Source organism: Sminthopsis crassicaudata, chromosome 4, assembly GCF_048593235.1.
Source record: "Sminthopsis crassicaudata isolate SCR6 chromosome 4, ASM4859323v1, whole genome shotgun sequence".
NCBI classification, from domain to species: domain Eukaryota; kingdom Metazoa; phylum Chordata; class Mammalia; order Dasyuromorphia; family Dasyuridae; genus Sminthopsis; species Sminthopsis crassicaudata.
In genome coordinates, this window is record NC_133620.1 from 377,838,360 (window position 1) to 377,861,499 (window position 23,140).

The window sequence follows — 23,140 nt, forward strand, 5'->3', positions numbered from 1 at the left end:
TACACTATCAATAAAGGGTTGTACCTCTCAAGACTATGAGCCTCTCCTGTACCCCAGGAGAGCTATATGAGTCTTCAAGGGCAGTCATCTCCCAGGGTATTAGGAATTTGTGGAAACACAGATAGGATAATCTAGCTTTAGAATTGGTGAGTGATTATGATAAAGACAGAAGGTAAGATCAGGATACATGATATGAGACACAGTAACTCCCATCACACACTGCTTCTATTCAGTATTTTTTTTATGAATTGATATTTTTAATTTCTTAAAACTGAGAAAAAAGATTAGGTGTATGATAGGAAGAATAATCTAATTCCCTCCTCATGCCCTTTTGTGTAAGCTAGGTGAGTTTTTTTTCAAAAGGTATTAAAACTATCCTCAACATTATTTATCTAGGTCCAAAATAGGGGAGCAACAAGTATTCTCTCAACTACTTGACAGGTAAATCATAATGGGAAATTGAGGCAAAAGAGCTTCACTGGGCTGAATCTACTTGAAGTGCCTATTCTTGTTGAATATCCTTTTCTCTCTATAACTGTCTTTGTATTAACTGTTGAATGACCTACACGTGCCTCATTTCCAATATCAAGCCTAAATTACCAGAGAGTTGTCTGAATTAGGCCCAGCCCAAAACAAGGTAGTAAAATTTACAAATGCAATAACATAGGAATGTAATAAAGGAGAGATTTCAAATTCAGTATTCCTAAAACTCCACTCTGAGGGACAAAGAGTTAAGAAAAACAAATATAATATGATCTGTGAGCTGGAGATTAGAATCCAGAAGGTCTCTGCAACGTCTCAAAAATCATAATGCTAAAAAGCTTGGGAACTATCACATAGCCCTCCTTTACTCCAGAACCTATGCAAGCATGCTGTCACAAAACTGTGGTATAATACTGATGATCTCTAGGCAACCACATTTTGCCATGATCTTCCACAAACACTAAATTAAAGGCCTTGGCAAGATAAGGTACCAGACACTGAGGTCCTCCATCAAGCTGAACTACCAAGCATTCAAACTCTACTGCAGAGATTACGATTCAGATAGTCTGGCTGTGTAGCCCAAATGCCAAAGGCACTCTTACCTAAAAGACTTTTTTACAGAGAACAAGACACAAGGCAAGAATTTACAGGAAGGTCAGAAGTGATTCAAGAACACTCTCAAGGTCTCTCTGAGGAACTTTAGTATCAATTGTGAGACATGGGAGAAACTGGCACAGGACCGCCCAGCATAGTGTTCCACTATCAAAGAAGAGGCTGTGCTCTACAAGCAAAACAGAATCACTGTAGCACAAAGGAAACACGGATGCATAAATCTAGAGATATCTCCATCCCAAATGTAGAGTCTTCTGCGTTTGTGTGAGACTGATCTGCCACAGCTGAACACACTGTACCCTGACCCTAACATTGTGATGCTCTTCAAAACAAAGGACAAATGACAGAATCCAGAATAGACTAGAAGGGAAAATACATAGAAGGTTAAAGTAAAAGGCAACTTTGGAAAAGAATATCGTAAAAGAATGCCATTTTAAACTAAATGGTGAGAATGGCAAGAAGATTTTGAACCACATAAGTAGCTGAGCAGGGGAAGGGAAGGGCCAAAAGGAGAAGAGAAGGGAAGGAAAAAGAAAATAATTTAAGTAATTTGAACAGGTTAGAGATTGGAGGAAGAGCCTGTGGGAACAGATTAACATCAAAATAGGGGAAGTAAAAGTAATTGCAGGGACAAAATGCTGACTTAAAAGGGGAAAAGGATAAAAATTAATGCAAAAGAGAAATCAAAAGCTCAACAACTATGAATTACATGTGAATGGAGTAAATAATCTGAGACACAGACAGAGATAGAAAAACAGACAGACAGACAGATAGAGCTAGAGAAGACAGAGACAGAGGCAGAGACAGTGATGGACAAGAGAGGGAAAGGGAAAGAGAGAGGCAGAATAGATAAGAAAACAAGCCCACAATTTATTGCATGCATGAACATTTTTTTTTAAAGCACATAGAATTTTTTTTTAATTTGAAATAAAATCACCTGGAAAGCTTAAAGTCCTGAAAGTTAGATGAGGGGATGTTGAGCATTGACTAGATATAATTTTACTTATTAAAACAGACTTCTCATGAAGTGGGAATAATCTGTAACATTTGTGATGTAAAAACAAAGCATCAATAACATTTAAAGAGACTAAAAAACAAAAAAAAACAAAAAACAAAAAATGGGATTTGGGTTTAGCTGTAATCTTTTGTGATGCCATTCATCTTTGCTGGAAGACACTACAAATAAATGATCCATTATCAAATATGTACTTATTAAAGTCTTTCAAGCTGGTAGAATTTACCAGATCTTGTACTCCACTAGCATGAACTTTTCAATTTCATATTTCCATGAATGAATGAATGAATGAAGCATTTATTAGTCACTTACTAGGTATACAAAGCACATAGTACTAAATTCTGGGAATACATATAGAAAAGAGAACAACCCATGTCCTCAGGAAGCTTACATAGTTAAGGGGAAGACATAACAAATTGAAGTTTTCAGCTAAAAGTTAGATTAAAAAGTCCTGGTCCCTAGAGTACAAGTAGTAAAACAGATATTAATGCTTTTTATTTAATGTCTCTGCACTGATAAAAATCATCTTAGCTTCTGATGTTGAATCACTTCATAGGACTCTGGAGGACTCTCCTTTCTGGGTCTTCAGTAGCTGTGGCTTCAGTAGCAGGTGTGTAGCACCTGCAGGAGCAGGGACTGGTAGCTTTCCAGGATGAGGACTGAGGACATTGAGTTAGAAGCATTGCCATCCTTGAGGATGGCTTTAGGGTCCTGGGCTGGCTCCACAAGGATTTCAAGGGAGATAGTGGTCAAAGTGGGGATGCTGGTTTTACTTGCTTGCACATTATTTCCTCTCTCAGGGTGTCCTGCTATTTCAACCAGACTGACTTGCCTGGCCTTTGTGAGTTTATTGATTGATAAGTGTTGGGGATTATGTACAAAAATGTTTGTAGAAGTTCTTTTTGTGATAGCAAAGAATTGGAAAATAAGTAAATGCCCCATCAGTTGAGAAATGACTGAATAAATGGAATATTATTATTCTATAAAAAATTATTTTAGAAATGCTTGGAAAGATTTATACAACCTGATGCTGGATATGGATGAAACAAGAACCAGGAATACATTGTACAAAGTAACAGCAAGATTATGGGATTGTTACAACAGCAAGTTGTAACAGACTTGGTGGTTCTCAGCAGTTCAGTGATCCAAGACAATTAGAAACTTTGGATGGAAAATGCCATCCACAGCCAGAGAGACACTATGGAGACAACGTAAATCAACACATACTGGGTTCACTTTCTTTTTTTCCTTCTGTTTTATTTTTCTCTTATGTTTTTTTCCCTTTTGTTCTGATTTTTCTCTTCCAACATGATTCATAAGGAAATATGCAAAAAAGTACATTATAATAAAAAACTAATTGATTTTCTAAAGGAAAATAAAGATAATTGTTGAGGAAGTCTGGCCCCTTCTCCATTGGATATGCTTCCTCAGATGATGGATGTATAGGCAAGGCTGGAAACAGGACTTGTGGTGTAAGGAGTGCTGTCACTCCTATCTGCCTATTAGTGGTAGCTGGTCAGTAATTACTGGTGGTGATGAGAAAGGTGGGCCCCCTCTTTAGAATGATTATACCTCTTAAGAATAGCTGTGGAGCCGAGTTGGAAGTGGATCTGGCATTTGTGGGGCTCTGTTACTCCCAGGGCACTTGGACATAGGATCTTGGCCCATCTCCATTAGGAGCCTGAGGGCAGTCGGTACTTCTCTGGCATGTGTTACTTCCTGTCCCCCTCAAAGTGCTTAGCTGCTTCAACTGGGCTGATTTGCCTGTTCTATGTGAAGTCATACCCATTATGAAGTATTAGAGGATATTAGGGAATGTAATTTTTCAAAACAGTAATTTATCTCTGCTCTAATCCAATTCCCTCTCAGTGATAAGATATACCTAGGACTATCTACTACTCTTCAAAAATGCTTTATTTCTTTATATGTAATGAGAATTACAATCCAAACTAACCAGAAAATAAACTGTGAAACATTCTTTAAAAAGACACATTTGTGAAAGCATTCCACAAGTCAGAAGGCTAGACTACGTCTCTCTCCTCAAAAAGCAGCATCTTTTTCAGTGGTAAGTGACATAACTAGGGGAAATGAAGTAAGAAGAATTGAGAATGGGGAAGGGAGGGGATACATGGCTTCTTATAGGAGTTAAGGTAAAATTTTTCTTGTCCTAGGATATTCTTCTTCTTCCTGACACTAGACCCTCACAAATCTGGGACAGTGGATGCCAGGAAGGGAAGGACAGCATTTTTTTTTTTTACAAAATTCCCTAAGTCACATATTATAAAATTGGGATCCTAAGAACATAATTTAGCAAACACTGAAATAGAGAGACAGAGAAAGAGCTGGAAATAAAATAGAAATGACTAGAAAAGAAAGGGTTAAATAGGAGAAATAGAGGAACAGACTAGAGATGAAGAAGCCTGTGACTCACTACAGGGGCAGCAAAGGTGAGAAATAATTGATCTTCTCTCCACATCATCAGCTCTCTCCTCATAGATATTAGGAGACTGGATGTAAGAATCTCCTCCAAACTCACTTTCATTCCAGGGATAGAATGGGATATGGGTTGCATTACTCAGGGGTCTTATCTTGGGACTGCTGACGCAGCCATAATTTCTTGGAGAGCAACAGAGTAGGTCAGGGTTTGTGAGTTGTGTGTGTGTGTGTGTGGGCACAAGCATGGAGAGCTCAGGGCTATAGCCTAAGCTGAGCTCCTCAGGTTTCAATAGCAGGAGCTTCAGGTGTCTGGTGGGTTAAAAATACAGAGGTCCCAACTCAGGGTCATTTGATACCAGTGACCAAGAGCTGTCAAGTCCAAGATACTGAAGACAGGGGCCTGAGCAAGGGGAATGAAGTGTCAAAGAGGGAGAGAGAATGAGAGACCAGGATGAGGTTGGATCGGTGGGCTAGAAAAGGGAATAAGGGAAGTAAACTGTATGAAGGGGCATAATATTCCTGAAGTTACCTGGTCCAATTTCTCCCTAAACATGAATTTCTTTTCAGCACGCCCAAACAGTGGTTTTCCAGTTTTGTATGTAGACCTCTACTTCCCATGGAGGCAACCCAGTGCATCTTTTGGAATTTTTTTCCTAGCATCAAGTTAAAATCTGGCTCTTTGTAACTTTCACCCATTGTCCCAGTTTCATTTGACTCCTTAAAGAAGTTTAAGATTGAATTGTCTCCTTTGATTTCTAAATCATATTGTTATAATCACAAGTTATCCGAGCTCCACCCCAGGACAATCCAAATCACCATCTATTGGGTTATATGTTCGCAAATTCGTGTTGGAATATGGATGTTGTCCCTACATCTAGGTTACAGATTTCCCTCTCCCACTAGGGACAGGTAGCACTATTGAAAAGGCATTTTCTAAGAAGTCATATTTTTTTATTCTTTTCTCTTTCTCTCCAAAACTCCTAGGGGAAGATATTTCTCTTCCTGAGAAAGAAGCTAAATACCTACAGCACCTCTAATTCCAGCATTTATTTCTATAGGCCTCTTAGCTCTTCTATAATATCTGGCCTCAATTCCCCCTGTGGCAATGTTAGATTATCCAGAGGTGCCCAAAAGGTTCTTGAAAATCTCAAGCTTCCTCCATCAGCCCTCCATCGTTTCCTATCCTGGAAACTATGAGACAAAAATCATTGTTTCATAGATTCAAAATTTAAGAACTGGAAAAGAATTTGGAGATCCCTTAGCCCAACCCTTTAATATCATAGGCAAGGAAACAAGAGTCTCCAAAGACACGAAATGTCAGAGAAGAAGAGTTAAAGTATCATAAAGAGTTAAAGTATCACTTCCTAGCTGTGTGACCCTGGGCAAGTCACTTAACCCCAATTGCCTCAGAAAAAAAAATTAAAAAAAAGAAAAAGTTAAAGGATCAATCCAATTCTCAATCAAGTCAATAACAGCAATAATAGTGCCTACATAGCTCTCTAAGATTTACAAACATTACATATATATATATATATATATATATAATACATATATATAGTTTCATTTGATCTTCACAACAGTCCTGAGATAAGTGCTATTATTATATCCATTTCCAAATAAGGAGACAGGCAAACAGTGGTTAAATGGCTTGACCATAGTCACATAGCTAGAAAATATCTGAGGCTGCATTTGAATTAAGTCTTCCTAACTGCAGGCCCAGTAAACCACTCACCACACTGCATCCCTGCCTAACAAATGATTACCCAGACAGAATATGAAAGCTTTCAGTGAGAAAGAAACACCTGCTACTTGGAGCAGTTCATTCTACTTTTGGACAGTTCTAATAATTCTTTTTTTTTTCCCTGAGGCTGGGGTTAAGTGACTTGCCCAGGGTCACACAGCTAAGAAGTGTTAAGTGTCTGAGACCAGATTTGAACTCGGGTCCTCATGAATTCAGGGCTGCTGCCCCAATTCTAATAATTCTAAGGAATTTTTTATGAGATTGAATTGAAATCTGCCTTCCTTCAACTTCAACCTATTAGAGCCTAGTCCTCCCATCTGAAGCTCAACTGAATAAGCCTAATTGCTCTTCTATGTGATCACAGTTCAAATATTTAAAGACCTGCAGCCAGAGAGGACCTCAGAGGAGGTCCCTTATCTCCCAGCCAGGCTGCCATTTATTTAGAAAAAATTTAAATATTTTTAAATAGAGAGGCTCAGATCCAAGAAGGTTCAATACCTTGTCCAAGATGATGCTATAAGTGGCAGGGATGGGATGTGAACGCAGGTCCTTTAAGTCTTTCTCATGTACCAGCTACCAAAGACCAAGCTCAGGATTACCTGTAAAGGTAATCATTATCATTGTGGGAGACTGAGACTGATAGGTCACTTGAGCTCAGGGATTCTGAGTTGTAATAGGGCTAGAACCAAAAAGGTATCTACCAAGCCTGGCACCAAGATGAGCCCTAGAAGTAGAGCTGGCTCACAGGTCTGAAGTGGGAATGAGTCAAAATTTCTATGCAATCAGTAGTGGGATCAAGCCCATGAATGGCTGGTGTACTTCCACCTTGGATGAAATTAAAATACCCAGTTTTCCCCCAAAAAAAGAAATGCCAACTACCATGTCTTAAGCCTTTTCTTTTCCAAGTTAAACATTCCCCAATTAATTCTTTTTTTTAATTGTCTTCATCATTCCCAACTATCTTCCTTTGGACACACTCCATTTTATCACTTTTGCTCTTATATATTCATCCTGTGAATGAGGATACAATCTGTGGAGGGAGCAAGTGTACTATGTGGCACAGTGGATAAAGCAAATTGGATGTGGAGTCAGAAAGACTTGAATTCAAATCTGGCCTTGGACGCTTACTAACTGGGTGACCCTGAGCAATTTATTTAACCTTGCCTCAATTTTTTCATCTATAAAATAGGTATAATAATAGCACCTACCTCATTTATGACGATCCAATAAGATAATAATTTGCAAAGCACTTAGCACAGTGCTTGGCACATAGTAGGGGCTATCTAAATATCAGCTATAATCATCATGAGACATCCCTTTTTAGCACTATCCCTATGTCCTCCTCTAATAAAGCCCCCTTTTTTCTATCAGACTGAAAAATATCCTCCCTTGAGGTTACTTGGTGAGAGACCAGCCTAGGAAATTCCTCCTGACTGTTAGCTCCCAGGGCAGGATAACCATTGAAGTCCACTAGAAATTAAAACCTGCAGGATCAGGTGAAACAAGAGGCAGCGAAGATCCAGCTCTCCCTGAGAGCCAGCTTTTCTTATTCTTCTCACACTGAGACCCAAGGGGTAAGTAAACTTCAAACTTTACGTTTCCACAGGGCTAATTGTCTCTTCCTAGAGCTCCATCCTCCCCCTTATATCTCTAGATCCTATCTTCAGGGCAAAAACTTCACCCATAGGATCAAAGAATGTCAGGGTTGAAAGGGACCTCATCAATTATCTAGACTGACTGGTGCCAATAAAGGATCTCTTCCAAAATCAGGGGTATTGTGAAACTCAGAGGAGATAATGGTACCTTTATAAAGCACCAATCTTAAAGCTATATGAATATCAATTAGTAGTATTATTATTAGCTTCCACTTTGGTGATGATGTCATTTCCCCTTTTTCTACACACTTTTCTGAGTTCAAACGATATTTAAAGAGAAATAAAGAGGTACGCTGCTAAAATGTTTAACGTCAAGACTTTCAAAAAAAAAAAAAAAAACCAATCAAACTCAAACACAAAATGCCCACACACTTTTATAGAAATAAAGAGGTATACTATTACTAGCCATATGAAAAGATGTTCTAAGTCATTATTAATCAGAGAAATGCAAATTAAGACAACTCTGAGCCACCACTACACACCTGTCAGATTGGCTGGAATGACAAGGAAAGATAATGCACAATGTTGGAAGGGATGTAGGAAAACAGGGACACTGATACGTTGTGGGTGGAAATGTGACTAAATACAACCATTCTGGAAAGCGATTGGAACTATGCTCAGAGTTATCAAACTGTGCATACCCTTTGATCCAGCAGCATTAATACTGGGCTTTTATCCCAAAGAAATACTAAAGAAGGGAAAGGGACCTGTATGTGCAAGAATGTCTGTGGCAGCCCTTCTTGTAGTGTCAAGAAACTGGAAACGGAGGGCTTGCCCATCAGTCAGAGAATACATTATGGTCTATGAATGTGACGGAACATGATTGTTGTGTAGGAAACGACCAGCAGGATGATTCCCGAGAGGCCTGGAGAGCCTGACAAGAACTGATGCTGAGTGAAATGAGCAGCACCGGGAGATCATTGTATACTTCAACAATAATACTATATGATGATGAATTCTGATAAATGTGGCCCTCTTCATCAATGAGATGAACCAAATCAGTTCCATTCGTTCAATAATGAAGAGAACCAGCTACACCCAGTGAAAGAACTCTGGGAAATGACTGTGAACCATTACATAGCATTCCACTCTCTCTGTTTTTATCCGCTTGCATTTCTGATTTCCTTCTCAGGTTAATTTTACCTTATTATTTCAAAGTCCCATCCTTCTTGTGCAGCAAAATAACTATGGGCATGTATACATATATTGTATTTAACATATACTTTAACATATTTAACATGTATGAGGCTAGCTGCCATATGGGTGAGGAGAAGGAAGGAAAAAGTTGGAACAGAAGGTTTTGCAAGGGTCAATGCTGAAAAACTACCCATGCATATGTCTTGTCAATAAAAAGCTACAATAATAAAAAAAAGAAAGAAAGAAAGAAAGAAAGCAGATGCTGATAAAATGTTTAACATCAAGGCTCTTAGGGAAAAAAAAACCCACAATCAAACTCAAAGATAAAACGCCCACACACTTTCAAGTTTAAGTCACATTAAGACTAAACAATTAATAAAACATTAAATAAAACCCTGATTTGTAATGGATTTCTAAGAAGTGAATGGTCACACTGGAAATTTCACAATCAGCTGTTGCAAGATGGTTAAAGCTGGTTTCAGCACACTTCTGGCTATAAGAGGAAGAGAAATCAACTAAGTATTTGTAAGCAGTACCACAATTCTGGAGGACGGGATGGGATAAGGACGTATGAAAAGAGAAAAAGGGAAAGCAAAGATGAGGGAACTACTGAGGAAAAGGAGAAAAAGATTTCTCGATCCCTCTGGTCCTACAGCCCTGGAGGAAATAATTATTTTCCCATTTCTACCTTAGTGTAGTAAAAGATTGGATTTCATGCTTTGGACTGGGATGTAGACTGTCTAATTTCTAACATCCCTTTAAAATTGAGATTTGATGATTCCGTTAAAGAACATTGGGCTGAGAGAGGTGAGATCTAAATCCCACTGGGTCTAGGAGCAGGGGTACTAAGTGTAGACAGAAGGAGAAGCCACAAGCCTATCTCATGCCCAATTCCATCTATGACCCTAGATCTTTCAAAATCGGGATCAGACGATCTCTTTCTTCCAGATCAATTTTTTTCCTTTAATACACTCTATTTACCTCATGAGAAACCAAGGCTACTCCTTATGTTCCTAGAAGGATTTTCCAGTTGGTTTTTCTTAATTAGGGAATTTCTATGTGTAATCCAGTCACTCTGGTCCCTCCAGCCTCAAAGCCAGGTATATTAAATGTTATCCCACTTCTACATCCATTTCTCAACCCAGACAAGCTCAGGTTATATGTCATCACAGAGATCATCTATTAGGATTACCTTCTCATTCTACAGATGAGGAAACTGAGGTCCAGATGGATTAAGTGATCTAGGCAAAGTCACACAGCTCCTAAGTGATTGTGTAATTTGAACTCTGGACTCTGACTCTGATTCAGGGCTCCTTCTATTATACCCCATTCTCAAGCTCCTCTCCTTCCCCTTTTACTTTATATTGCCAATCTAACCTTACTCTCCGAATGCTTGGCTCTTTGTGCCCTCCTCCCCCAACCTCCATCTCTCTAATTACCCTTATTATCCCCTCTCTAGTTACCCCTGCCCTGTCCCTCCTGCTCCCTCCCTCCCCCCTCCCAGTTTCATTTACCTCCGACTCATCTGGTCTTATTTTTAGCCTGGGCATATCTCCCCTTTCCTTTCTTAATATGGCGATGAGCTCTCAGGCCAACTTGGGATCATAGGCTGAGGAGCCCTGGACATTGGTGGGGGGAGGCACTGGGAGCCTGGGCAGGAGGCTTCAGGCCCCCCATGGAGTCTTCTTGGCCTGGCAGGGAGGGCCCAGGCCCTGCCCCTCCCGTCAGCCACAGAGACATATTTAGACCAGACAAGCTGGTGGAGGGGACCAGAGACAGGATAGGGGCTGGAGGAGGGGGAGGGGGTGCAAATTTCAGGGGCAGCTCCAGTTCCTTCCCCGCCCCCAGCTTGCTGCTCCTCCTCCCTGCCCATTTTCCTCTAGGCTCTGTCAGCAGTGTCCCCAGGACCAGACTGTACCCCTGCCCATTGCTCTGGGCCTCCCCCTCCCCCTAGTGCTCCCTGACTCGAGGTCCAGGGCTCTCCCTTCCATTCCCATCCATCTCTCATCGGACCAAGAAGCCACTTCCAGTCTCCCCCCAGAAGGGAGCCGGTAGAGAAGCAGCAGGATGGGGACTGTGTCATGTCTGTGGCTGCCATTGCTGGTGCTTCTGCTGGGGGCACCCATGCCAGGGACACAGGGTGAGGAAGGACTGGACTTCCCAGAGTATGATGGTGTGGATCGAGTGGTCAACGTCAATGCCAAGAACTACAAGAATATACTCAAAAAGTATGAGGTGCTTGCCCTGCTCTACCATGAGCCCCCTGAAGATGACAAGGCTTCCCAGAGACAATTTGAGATGGAAGAGCTAATTCTGGAGGTGAGGGAGGATGGGCAAGAGGAAGGATGGAAAAAGGGAAGGAGGGGAAGGAGGGAGGGAGGAATTGAGAGTCTCCTAGAGACAGTTCTCTTCAAAAGCCGCCACCCTGGCAGCACCAGGACCCTATTCTGCATCTCTGGGCATAAAATGGGCAATAAGCAGGGATGGTAGCCTTGGGATCCTTGTCTGATCAGATAGAGGTAAGAGACAGGGATTTCACCTATGTCACCGGGGAACCTCACAGCCAGAATTTTGGGGAATGAGAGCCCATTTGCTATGAACTCAGGCTGAGAAGAAAAGGATTCAGGTTCCAAGTCTTCCACTTCCTAAACTGCGAATCTGAGCATGACAGTCCAGCTTTTTAGGTCTTGGGTTCCTCATCTATAAAATGAAGGAGATGGACTAGATAATCTCTAAAATGCCCTTGAATTCTAACATTCCTCAATTTTATCAGGTTAGAGACGATGGATGTGATTGGAGTTTGGAGAATTTAAGGCTGTTGGAGGGGTGGGGCTAAGAGAAGGGGGTGGGGTCAACTGCGGCTTTATCCTCTCTGGGGTCCAGAATGCCCTCCTATTTATTCACACTGTCCCCAGAAGCCCATTGACCTCCTAATCTCTCCAGCTGGGCCAGGAGTTAAACTGCCCAGTGAAAGACGAAATCACCAAAAGTATGTGCCTGTTACCTGGCTTGTCAGCTGATGTCATTCATTCCATGCCCCCTTCTTTTTCTCCAGAGTCCTCCCCACCAGCCTCTGCAGGATCATGCCGGGCTTTCCAACTTAGAGATCTTTGCCCCTTCCTGATGTGTTACATACCTCTCATCACCATATTATTACCTCAGGCTTAGGTCATGCCTGAGGAAACTGACAGGGGTGGTCAGGGTAGGGTGGGCTGGGGAGGGTGAGATGGAGGGATCCTGAAGTTGGAGGAAAAATCCCTAAAAGAAAGTAAAAAGAAATGATAGAATTTTAAGGGTCAGTGATTTTCTTAGGAGTCAAGAAAACTGGATTTCTTCTCCCTAGCTCTTTAATGCCTCAGACTCCCCAAGGGCAGTCAAGAGTAGGGCCAGAGAGAGAGAGCAAGGACCCCCCTTTTGCTTCCCCATAGCTTCCCCTCCTCCCCAGCAAGAGGGCTGGGCTCTGCTATCTGATGAACAGACTGGGTATTTTTATCCCAAGTGCCCGGAATACCAGGGCCACCCACCTGCCAATTCCCTCATTCTCTGTCCCTTAGGAGTTCTGGTAGTAAGCCTGGAGGAGAGATATGAAGTAGGGAAGAGGGGCAGGGCATAGGAAATAGGGCTCAGAACAGTCTGACTTAGGGCTGGGGGATTGGTGGCTGCTCTCACAGAATAGAGAGCTTATCCTGGGGTTTAGGTTTTGAGGGAAGGGGAATTTTCGCTTGTTGGGTGAGAGGGTGAGGAGAAAGCCCATGACCGTGAGGGGTGATCCCCAGCTGTATCTCTTCTGGATTGAGAGACCCTTAGTCAAGACTCATCCAGAGCTTCCCAGCCCAGAAATCCTCCTTCTCCCTTCTCTTCCCCCCTTCCCCTCTATAGACCCAGTCTTCTCCATCTCTGTACATTCCTGTCGAACCCTCACCCAGCCATGGGCTGTGAGGAGAGTCTGGGAATAAGAGAAGAATGGATCTCAGATAAGGGAAACCACTGGGTTACACATCCAAGGGCTAGCTATCTCTGCTGACCCGGGCAACATTCTTGAAATCTTCTCCCAGAAGTAATATGGCACAGGGGAAAGGTCCTTGGATTTGAAGTGAAAAGATCTAAGTTTGGGCTCTGGCTGTTCCACTTATAGTCAAATGGCTTATTTCTCTGCCTCGGTTACTTCAACATGAGAGCTAGAACTGGAGCTAGACATGCAATTTAATCCATCAGTCCCATTCTGCCTGGCCCTGAAACCTGGTTCCTTCTTAATCCACACACAGTTTCAAGTCTTTCGAGCTCTCAGCATTTAACATTCTTGGCCATGGAAGAGTTAGGGGGTGGGAGTGGGGGTGGAGGGGAGGGCCTTTAGCATGTAAGGAAACAGAAAGGGACTCTGTAAAGCTGTCAGGAGACACATTATTCCCTCACTCCTGGGGTGAGGAAGCTTTGGGTGGGGGTGTCTCTCTCTGTCCTAATTCTGCAAGATTCCATAGCCCCACCTCCCTGTCCTTATCCCCACCTCCAAACAGCCAATAGGAAGGTAGCACTCCAGCAGGCTACGCTCCCAGAAATGAATCCTAAGGAGAAGAAGGAGGGCCTCCTTTCTGACAATGTGAAGATGAAGTTCAGCCCCTAGAAGAAGGAGGGCGGCCCCTCTCTGCCCTGCTGTCAGACTCCTCAGTCTACTAGTGCTCGGTGGAAGGGGCCACGAAGCTGGGAGTGGGCCATAACGTTCCTCATTATCAGAGAGTTAGACAAAGGGAAGATCTTTCGATCCCAGACTGGGGTGGGCTCAGGAGACGTGGGACCTGAATGCTCACACCTTGAGGGATGGCTGGACTAGATTGTCCTTCAGGTTCTTTCCAGTCTAAGAGTCTAAGAATCCTGACTCCATCACTAACCCACCAGCAGTCTTGAGAATGGGGCTCTGTCTAGACAAATAAATTAGAGAAAGGACATTCTTGAGCTGAAGTACAATCCAGAGGGAGGCAACTGCAATGGTGAAAAAACTGAAGAAATAGCCTAGGAAATTCCTAACTTAAAGTGGACCTGATAGGTGACTTCAGAGAAGATTTTTTAGTGTGGTAGTAAATGTTAGACTTGAAGATACAGCTTTGAAACCCTCCTCTGACATCTACTACAATCATTTAACCTCTCTGAATCTAATCTGTAAACTGGGTATAATGATACCTCTAGTGCCTGTCTCTCAGGGCTGTTGGAAGGGGTGGGTTATGAATTAGGGAACCCTGGACAAATCCCTGGATCTCTCTGGGCCTTAGTTTTCCCACCTGCAAAATGGGGATAACACCTGGATGGTTTGTTTATAACCAACAAAGCATTACATAAATGCTAGTCTTTGTTATTAAAATATTTGAAAGGCTTTGATGGGGAAGAAGGACTGGGCTTGTTCTACTTAAAGAGGACCAAACTAGGCTCAGTGAGTGGAAGCTAACCATTAGCACTGTCCAAAGTGAAAGTGAATAATTTAGGAAGTAATAAGAACAAAAAATAATAATAGCTGTCATTTACATAGGGCTTTAAGATTCGCAGAGGACTAAATAAAAGATCTCACTTGACCCTCCTCACAACCTCAAAGTACGTTCGAGGATTATCCTTTTTTTACAGTTGAGGAAACTGAGGAAAACAGAGATTAAGTGATTTGCCCACAGCCATAAGCTAGGAAGTATCTGAAGTCAGGTCTGAATTCTGTCTCCAGGTCTGGCAGTCTGTCCCACTGTACCACTTATACTAAAAATCCCCCAAGGACAGCTGGGAATCTGTAGGTGAGATTTTTGTTCAGGTTTAAAACAGAACAAATGGTCTCTGAGGTCTCCTTCAGCTCTGAAATATATCTTCTGAATACCTCATTTCCATGGAGCTCAGAGTTCTTTAATAAAAAAGGAAGCATCCGAAGGAATGGAGGTACAGTGGAAAGAACCCTGGTGCTCTCCACCACCCCAGCTGTGATTTCCGCTGTGACAATCTCCCAGAGCCTCAGTTTCCCCCTCTGTAGCATAAAGAGATCGAAGGAAACGTCCTCTGAGACCCTGTGCTACAGTAACGCTCCGACCCTTTGACAAAGTGGCCTTGAAGAACCCGTTCGAAGCCCCCTTATCCCTGAACCTTTTGTGGGCCTTGACTGAGAGGGCCCGGGCTCTAACTCTAATTCCTTCCCCAGTTAGCAGCCCAAGTCCTGGAAGACAAGGGAGTTGGATTTGGACTTGTGGACTCCGAGAAAGATGCAGCCGTGGCCAAGAAACTGGGTAAGGGGGAGAGGTCTAGGGGCGGGTCAGGGAGACCCATAGAGAATGTGCTGGGGGGGGGAAGGGAAGCGGAGGAAAGGCTCTGAGCAGGCTATGATGTCACTGATTCTTGTAGGAGTGGGGATTGTGGAGAAGACAAGGAATTCATTAGGTGTTTCTCCGGAAGGGTCTGACGGTGGTGGTTGGAGCCCTAAGAACCTAACTGCCCAAAATTTGTAGGGATGGAGAAAGGGATAGGGAAAGCATTCCTTCTACCTCTGTAAATGGTACCCTACTACCTAAGCATCAGTTGCCATTGATGGAGAAGCGCAATCTGAGTCCACCTCCCTGGGATCTAGATGAGAAAATGAGAGAAAGGGAAGGGGGCAGTAGAGACCACCCCACCCCTCCCCCACCCCACCCCAATCTCCTTGGGGAGAGAGGCCGCTGGAAGGCCTTCCAGACCTTGGCCACCAGGGGGCATTGTGGCCTTTACCAGGCCACCAGGTGGCAGAAGGGCCATAAGTGAAGGGCTGTGGGGAGCCAGGCCCTTGAGTCTTGGGCAGGGAGGGTTGGGAGGAGGAGAAGAAGAGCCCCCTGTTCTAGAAGAATGAGGAAGGGGAAAGGATGACCCTTGCCACCCTCCCAGGAAACTACTCTGCCCTAGCAAAACCCCACCAAACTGGGACAAGGGTTCAGGGGGACTGCGCCGTGTGGGTGATGGTGGCCAAAGGGCCTGGGCAGGGGAGGGATCCCAGAGGCCGGGTCTGGGGGCATCAAGGGCAAGGCTCATTTCTGGCTCATTCCCCAGGTTTGACGGAGGAAGACAGTGTGTACGTGTTTAAAGGGGACGAGGTCATAGAATATGATGGCGAGTTATCTGCAGATACCCTGGTGGAGTTTCTGCTTGATGTGAGAAAGACCCTGTTCTCCCCCTTCCTTTCTTTATAACCCCCCCACCGCCTCCAGGCTCTCCCCTTCCCCTTCCTGCCCTTGGCCCACTCTCCTCTCTGTTCTCCCCCTCCCGCCTCAACCCCTCCCCTGGGCCCCAGACCTAGCTGGAACATTCACCCTCCTCTCCCCCCAGGTCCTGGAGGATCCCGTGGAGCTAATCGAGGGCGAGCGGGAGCTGCAAGCATTCGAGAACATTGAGGACGAGATCAAACTTATCGGCTACTTCAAGAATGAGGACTCAGAACGTGGGTAGCTCCTCTTCCCCCGCCCCCAGCCCCCACTGTTCTAGAGCGCCCAGCTCCCTCTCTCGTCAATCTCCCCCCCTTCCTGATGCCCCTCTGCTACCTCAAACTCCAGCTGTGACTCTCCCCCTCCCGATGTCCCCATCACATGAAGGGTTTGCTACTCTGCTTCTCAGTCCAGGTTATCCATCCCTTTGTCCAAGCAGCATCCCGCTTGTCAGTCTTAGGTTCCCTTCCCCCTCTACGCTCTAATCATGCCCTTCCCCCCAAAAAAAGCCTTCTATAACAAGTGTGTACTCTAAAGGACAAAATGGTGGAGCGCCGTGGGGGGGACAGGCTGGATTTCTCATCTCCCCAGCTTTGATTTAATTAAGAAATGTTTGGGGATGGACGGGGTACTCAGGCTTCTATAAAGATATAGAACTGACTGTTGCTCCCTCACCTCAGATTACAAGGCCTATGAGGACGCAGCTGAAGAGTTTCATCCCTACATCCCCTTCTTTGCCACCTTTGACAGCAAGGTACCCTTTTCAACTTCCTCCATGGCCCCTTGTTAAGTCCTTTGCTACTCTTAGAGCCTCATGTTCCCCAGGGTTAATGGAGTCTCTCTACTCTTCACTTCTCAAATTAACCACTTTCCTCAACTCTGCTGAGGCTCTCCGGGCTCCCCAGATCCTCGCTGTTCTGTCCCCACCCTCATCTTCCTCCTCCCCCAAAGGTGGCTAAGAAGCTGACCCTGAAGATGAATGAAATTGATTTCTATGAAGCCTTCATGGATGAACCAGTGACCATCCCAGACAAGCCCAACAGTGAGGAGGAGATTGTCAGCTTTGTGGAGGAGCACAAGAGGTGCGGCTGCTCTTGGGGGTGACTTGTAGAGTCTCACGCTGGAAAAAGAAGAAGAGAAGGAGTGGGGAGGAAGGGAGGAGGGGGAAAGAAGAGGGGGAGGGAGAAGAGGAAAGGAAAGGGAGGGGGACAGGAGGAAAAAGGGGATGGGGAAGAGGAAAAAGAGGAGAGGAGGAGGTGGAAGATCACTGTCCATCATACCCTCAGCTCAGGGGTGTAGATAACAAGGGATGGATTTACACATAAAGACAATCTTTTAGTCGCTGACAATCTGTGGCCATTGTCTCCTAAATTATTGATTCAGTTTGCTTGCGTAGGGTTCTGCATTTCAATACTAGCCATGGGGTTCTACACAGTAAATGCTTGTTGACAAGGATGGAGAGGATTTTCATGCTGGTCACATAATGTCTCTAGTCCCAAACTTCACTCTTGCTTCCCACCCCCACCTCGTGTCCTTCAGCCTATAGGTTGTTGAGACTTGGAAAGGAATTTAGAGATCATCAATCCTGCCATTCTCCCTGACTCTTCAGTCCAGCCACACTGTCCTGCTCTGTGTCTTTGCAAAGGCTGTCTTCCTCTCCTCTGAGGTTTCAGCGTGTTCTCCCTTCAAATTTACTTTCAGCTATTACAAACGCCCTATTCCTACAAGGCTGACCTCACAGGCTACTACCAAGAAACAGTCTTTCTGGGACCCTATAATTTTTAGTGTTCAAAACCTGTCACGTATATGAAGACCCTTATACTTAGCTACTTACACCAGTAGAATGTGAGATCCCAAAGGCCAAGGGCTGAGGTTTTGGGTTTTTTGTTTTTTTGTCTTGCCTTGTCTTGTAAAGACAACGTGTCCACACTGAGCTACTTGAGAACCAGAATTATCTTTTGTCTTCATATTCCCGGTGTTTAACACAATGCCTGGCACATAGTAGGTGCTTTATTGATGCTTATTGATGAACTGATTGCATGTAATCGGAGTTTAACAAAAGTTCAGATGGGATTTTCCAAAGCATTCAAAGCTATGACTGAGCAAAGTGGCAAGACCAATATTCAGACTTTGCCTGTAATCTGCCAGCTTCCCTCCCCCACAGGTGTACAATGATCTGAGCCTCCTACCTGGAGGGATGGATCTTGATCTAAGCTATGAAGTGTCTGTGCCCTGGGTCTGACCCAGACGCTGGAGAATGACCCCTTGGAGGGGCAGCTTGTCTCACTGAGGCTTCCTATATCTTTCCCAGGTCAACCCTGAGGAAGCTGAAGCCTGAAAGCATGTACGAGACTTGGGTGAGTTCCTGAAAGCCCAGGCCAGGCCTGTAGATCAGGCTTGTGGAGGGGGTTGGTCAGGGGGAGGAAGGGAGATACAGCTAGACTTATACCTTAGAAATATCCTGACCAGCTGTTCTCTGGGGCCCCAAGAACAAAGAAAGAGGCGTTTATGTTAAAAATCAGATTCATGTTGCAGTGACTGGAAGGCAGAGGCAGACGCAGAGACTGGGCACCCAAAGTTTATTCAGGAACTTTTTGGATCTGTTGATATTATTTTAGAGAGAAGGGAATAGAAGTGGGGACTTTGGGAAAATTGTTAAGAGACTTGCCCCCAAGACCACCTGCAAAAAAATGCCTTTTGTAGGCATCCCAACTTTAGGAAAAATAACTCCCTGGCTTTTCTCATTCTCCAGGAAGATGACCTAGATGGCATCCACATAGTGGCCTTTGCAGAGGAGGATGACCCTGGTAAGGAGAGCTGGAGTGAAGAGGTCATGAAGGTGACCTCTTGGAGGTGGGAGGTGGGAGAGGTAGTAGCATTATAGGACTCTTCTGGAAGTAGCAGGAGAGAAGCATATGGGGAATCACAAGGGGAATGGCTTCCTGAAATGGGGGAAAAAGTTTATTGTTCCCTTTTATCTTATTCATTTCTTACCCCTCCCTGACTTGGTTTCCCTGTTTGCCCCTAGATGGCTATGAGTTCTTAGAGACTCTCAAATCTGTGGCCCAGGACAACACTGAAAACCCTGATCTCAGCATTATCTGGATTGACCCTGATGACTTCCCCTTGGTAAGAGGGTAACCCCCAGTGCAGTCACAGCAATACCTCTGAGTGGGGGGAACTGGGCTGAATGATGGAGCTTAGAAAGACCAAGCAGGCAGAGGAGGGATAGCCCGAGCAGATTCCCTCCCACCCCCCACCCCGTGAGAGAATGAGGTCCCTCTCCTAAGGAAGAGAAGAGAAAGGGCAGCTCTGGCTCCTCCCAGAAGAGGAAGGATAAGGCAAATAATTGAAACTAGCAACAGAAAGGACTTGTTTATGGAAGACGGAAGAAAGCACTTCTCTCTGGATGTCTCAGGCTAGAGGTTCTCCTGTAGTCCAGAATAGTGTAGGTCTCTCCTCCTCTTATGCTTTTTAGTAATAGGATTGTGAAGAAGTAGCCTCCTTCTCTGAACTTCAGTTCTCTGTCTGTAAAATGTAAACAATAGGGTTTGTCCTAACCTGCTTCACAAGGGGAGTGTGTGTGCAGAGACTGATTTGTAGCCCTTAGAGAATTATTGTTGTTCAGTCATGTCTGACTCTATGTGACCCCAGAGACATTGTCCTGGGGTGTTCTTGGCAAAGATGCTGGAGTAGTTTGCCATTTTCTTCTCCAGGATGTCTCCAATTTACAGATGAGGAATGGAAGTAAATAGTAGAGGTTCAATGACTTACTCATACAGCTGGAAGATTAAAACTCAGACCCCTTCTAACTGCAGGCGCAGTATTTTCTCCATTGCATCATGTAGCTTCCCGTTAAAAGAACTATAGAGATGTGATAATAAGCAGATGAATATCATTATTAATGTTACTACTCTTACTCCAAATCCAGGGACCCTTGAGATCTGTGTCCTCAGAGTACTCAAAGAAATGATTGTGAAGGGATGAGGAGACAGCCAAGGAAATGCAGAGCAGCATCCCTGGGCTGGTAGTATCTAAGTTAGATGCTCTGAAGGAGAACTTTCCTGAAGAGAAAACTCCCAGCATCCTACCTCTCAGGCCTTTTTCATGAGAAGAATCTTCACAGACTCTCTCTCACTCTTTCTCTTTGTCTGTCTTCTATCTTTCTCTGTCTCTGTCTCTCTCTTCCTGTTGGTCTGTAAGTCTCTCTCTCTGTCTCTTTCTTTCTCTATCTGTTCTGTCTGTCTGTCTCTGTCGGTCTTTGTCTCTGTCTCTGTCTCTCTCTCTGTGTCTGTCTCTCTGTCTCTGTCTCTCTCTGTCTCTCTCTATGCCTCTCTCTGTGTCTCTCTCCTTCTGGCTCTCTGTTTCTCGATTTCTGTTTCTGTGTGTCTCTTTCTGTCTGTCCCTCTGTCTCTCTGTCCCTCTCTCTCTCTCACTTTGTGTGCGTCTCTTATTTCTGTATGTCTATCTCTCTCTGTCTCTCTCTGTCTCTACCTGCCTCTTTCTGTGTGTCTGTCTCTGTGTACACACACACACACACACACACACACACACACACACACACACTCACACACACACACACCTTACCACCACTACCACCACTACCAGCCGCTGGTCAAATGGGTCTCTGCATAAAGGAAAGGTTCCATCCCCTTTCTCCTGAAGAATGAGAGGGGAAGAGAGCAGAAGTGGCCTGCTTTACTCAGCGGCCTGAGCTCTTAGACTCTAACACTTACAGAGAGACAGTTACCCTTTCTTCCCTGCAGACATGCTAACACGTGCTCACAGTACCATTTTATGAGCGAACAGCTCCAAACAGACAGGTCTCAAGGTACTCTGCTGACCCCAAGTCTTAGCTTTTGTGTATTCCCATCTTTTATTGCTCCCAGGGCTCTCACCGAGCTCTGGAACTGGTCCAGTTCTTCTATAACTAGGATTCTGGTTTCCTTCTCCCCACCTCCATCCTTATTGAAATATGGAAAGTTTTGCTTGCATTATGCCTGGACACACATTTAGATTTAGAATTTTAAGACCATAGGATGTCATGTATACATACATTGTATTTAATTTATACTTTAATATATTTGACTTATATTGGCCAACCTGCCATTTGCAGGGGAGAAAGGAGGGGAAAAATTAGAACAAAAGGTTTGGCAATTGTCAATGCTGTAAAATTACCCATGCATATATACAAAAATAAATAAATAAGAAGACAAAACAAAAAAGACTATAGGATGTCAGAATTGGAACCAACCCACTCATTTTCCAGATAAGGTAAGACCAAAGTTCATGGTAGACAGTATTAGAAATCAGGACACTTGGTTTCTGGCTCTGTCCACCAAATAATATTGCTTCTGTATGTTGTTCAGTCATGTCTGACTCTTCATGACTTGGGGTTTTCCTGGCAAAGACACTAGAGTAGTTTGCCATTTTCTTCTCCAGCTTATTTGACAGATGAGGATAGTGAGGGCCAGTGTCATCCAGGTAGCATCTAGAATCAGATTTTAACCCAGGGAGATGTCTTGCCGAATTCAGGCCCAGAGTGTTTTATTGACTGCCACCAAGCCTTGATATGGTCTCTTCCCTATCCCTGGCCCTCTGTTGGATTTGACCTACTTGTCCTATTTTCTCTGGGCAGCTTGTCCCATACTGGGAGAAGACATTTGACATCGACTTATCAGCCCCACAGATTGGAGTTGTCAATGTGACAGATGTAAGTACCCTCCCACTTCCCACTTCCCTGCCACTTTCTCTGCTTCTAACTCTGCTCCTTAGCTTCTCCCTTTTCCAAGGGTTTAGCCCAACCCAGAACAGAGATGAGCATCTTACTGTCCTCAAATTTCTCCTAGCTCTGTCTTCCACTGTCCCACCACATTCTATCTAATGTAATAGTAATTTGTGTACGTCTAGCATTTGCCCTGTTCACTAATGCATTTTTTTTGGGGGGGGGCTTTAAATTCCATTGCCTGACAACACATTTTTATTGAATTGACATACCCGGATTGGCTGGCAGGGGAATGGGTAGGAGAGAGGGAATGGGTGGACTAGTGGATAGGTGGAGGGACAGGACAGGTGAGTTGAGACAAAGCTTAGTTTTTGAGGTTTTTTTGGAATTTTTTTTGCTCTCTTCTCTCCACTATCCTGCACCATCCCTGGGGCAGGCTGATAGTATTTGGATGGAGATGGATGATGAGGAGGACCTGCCTACAGCTGATGAGTTGAGGACTGGCTGGAAGATGTGCTGGAGGGTGAAATCAACACTGAAGATGACGATGACGACGATGATGATGATGGACGACGATGATGACGATGATGATGACGACTAGGTGTCATGGTGACCACTCCTCAGCCCCTTCCTGCTCGGGCCTCCCCACTGAGCCCCTCCACTTGGGGTGCCAAGCAGAACCCTGGACAGGGACTTTTCTGGAACAGCTTTAATTCCCCTCAGGGATTACACTGAGGAAAGGAGCTGCCTGCCTTCTCATTTTCCTTCCCTTCTGACCTCCATCTCTAACCCTATCTCCCACCTTCCTGATTCTCTCTATGGTCTTTCCTTGCATTCTTCTCTTGATCAGCCCCCTCCCTATGTTCCCCCCAACTCTCTCCTCAAATTCTCTCCTTGTTCACCTTTCATCCTGTTTTCCTCTGACTATGCCCTGTTCCTTGCCTAGGGAGGGGGAGTGCGGTGCTAAGTTTGGGGCCACATCTCAGCCGCTTCCTGTTAATTTATTTGGGTCAAATTAGAAGTCTCAATAAAGGGATCTGGGGCAGTGTTTGTTCATGTCTCATCCTGCGGTGGGGGTGGAGCCAGAGGCAGGTGGACGGGGAGGTATTCAGTTCCAGAGACTGGGAGAAATATGATGAGGGGGGC

The 23,140-nt window shown here is 44.3% G+C and overlaps 1 protein-coding gene and 1 long non-coding RNA gene across 2 annotated transcripts in view; one reads left to right on the forward strand and one right to left on the reverse strand.

The window, feature by feature from the left end:
* LOC141539474 (uncharacterized) overlaps positions 1-12,169 on the reverse strand; it is a 53,802-nt gene extending 41,633 nt beyond the window's left edge. Inside the window, exon 1 of the long non-coding RNA XR_012481305.1 lies at positions 12,084-12,169. This is a non-coding gene — a long non-coding RNA (uncharacterized LOC141539474). The remainder of the gene's footprint in view (positions 1-12,083) is intronic.
* On the forward strand, positions 10,966-23,039 carry CASQ1 (calsequestrin 1). Its single transcript, XM_074262320.1, is given in 13 exon segments — positions 10,966-11,398; positions 15,243-15,327; positions 16,118-16,218; positions 16,394-16,505; positions 16,950-17,023; positions 17,221-17,351; positions 18,581-18,626; positions 19,022-19,076; positions 19,298-19,398; positions 21,908-21,982; positions 22,431-22,485; positions 22,488-22,561; positions 22,563-23,039. Coding segments are annotated over 13 exon segments (1,194 nt in total). The 5' UTR covers positions 10,966-11,146; the 3' UTR covers positions 22,596-23,039.
* Positions 23,040-23,140: the final 101 nt, after the last annotated feature.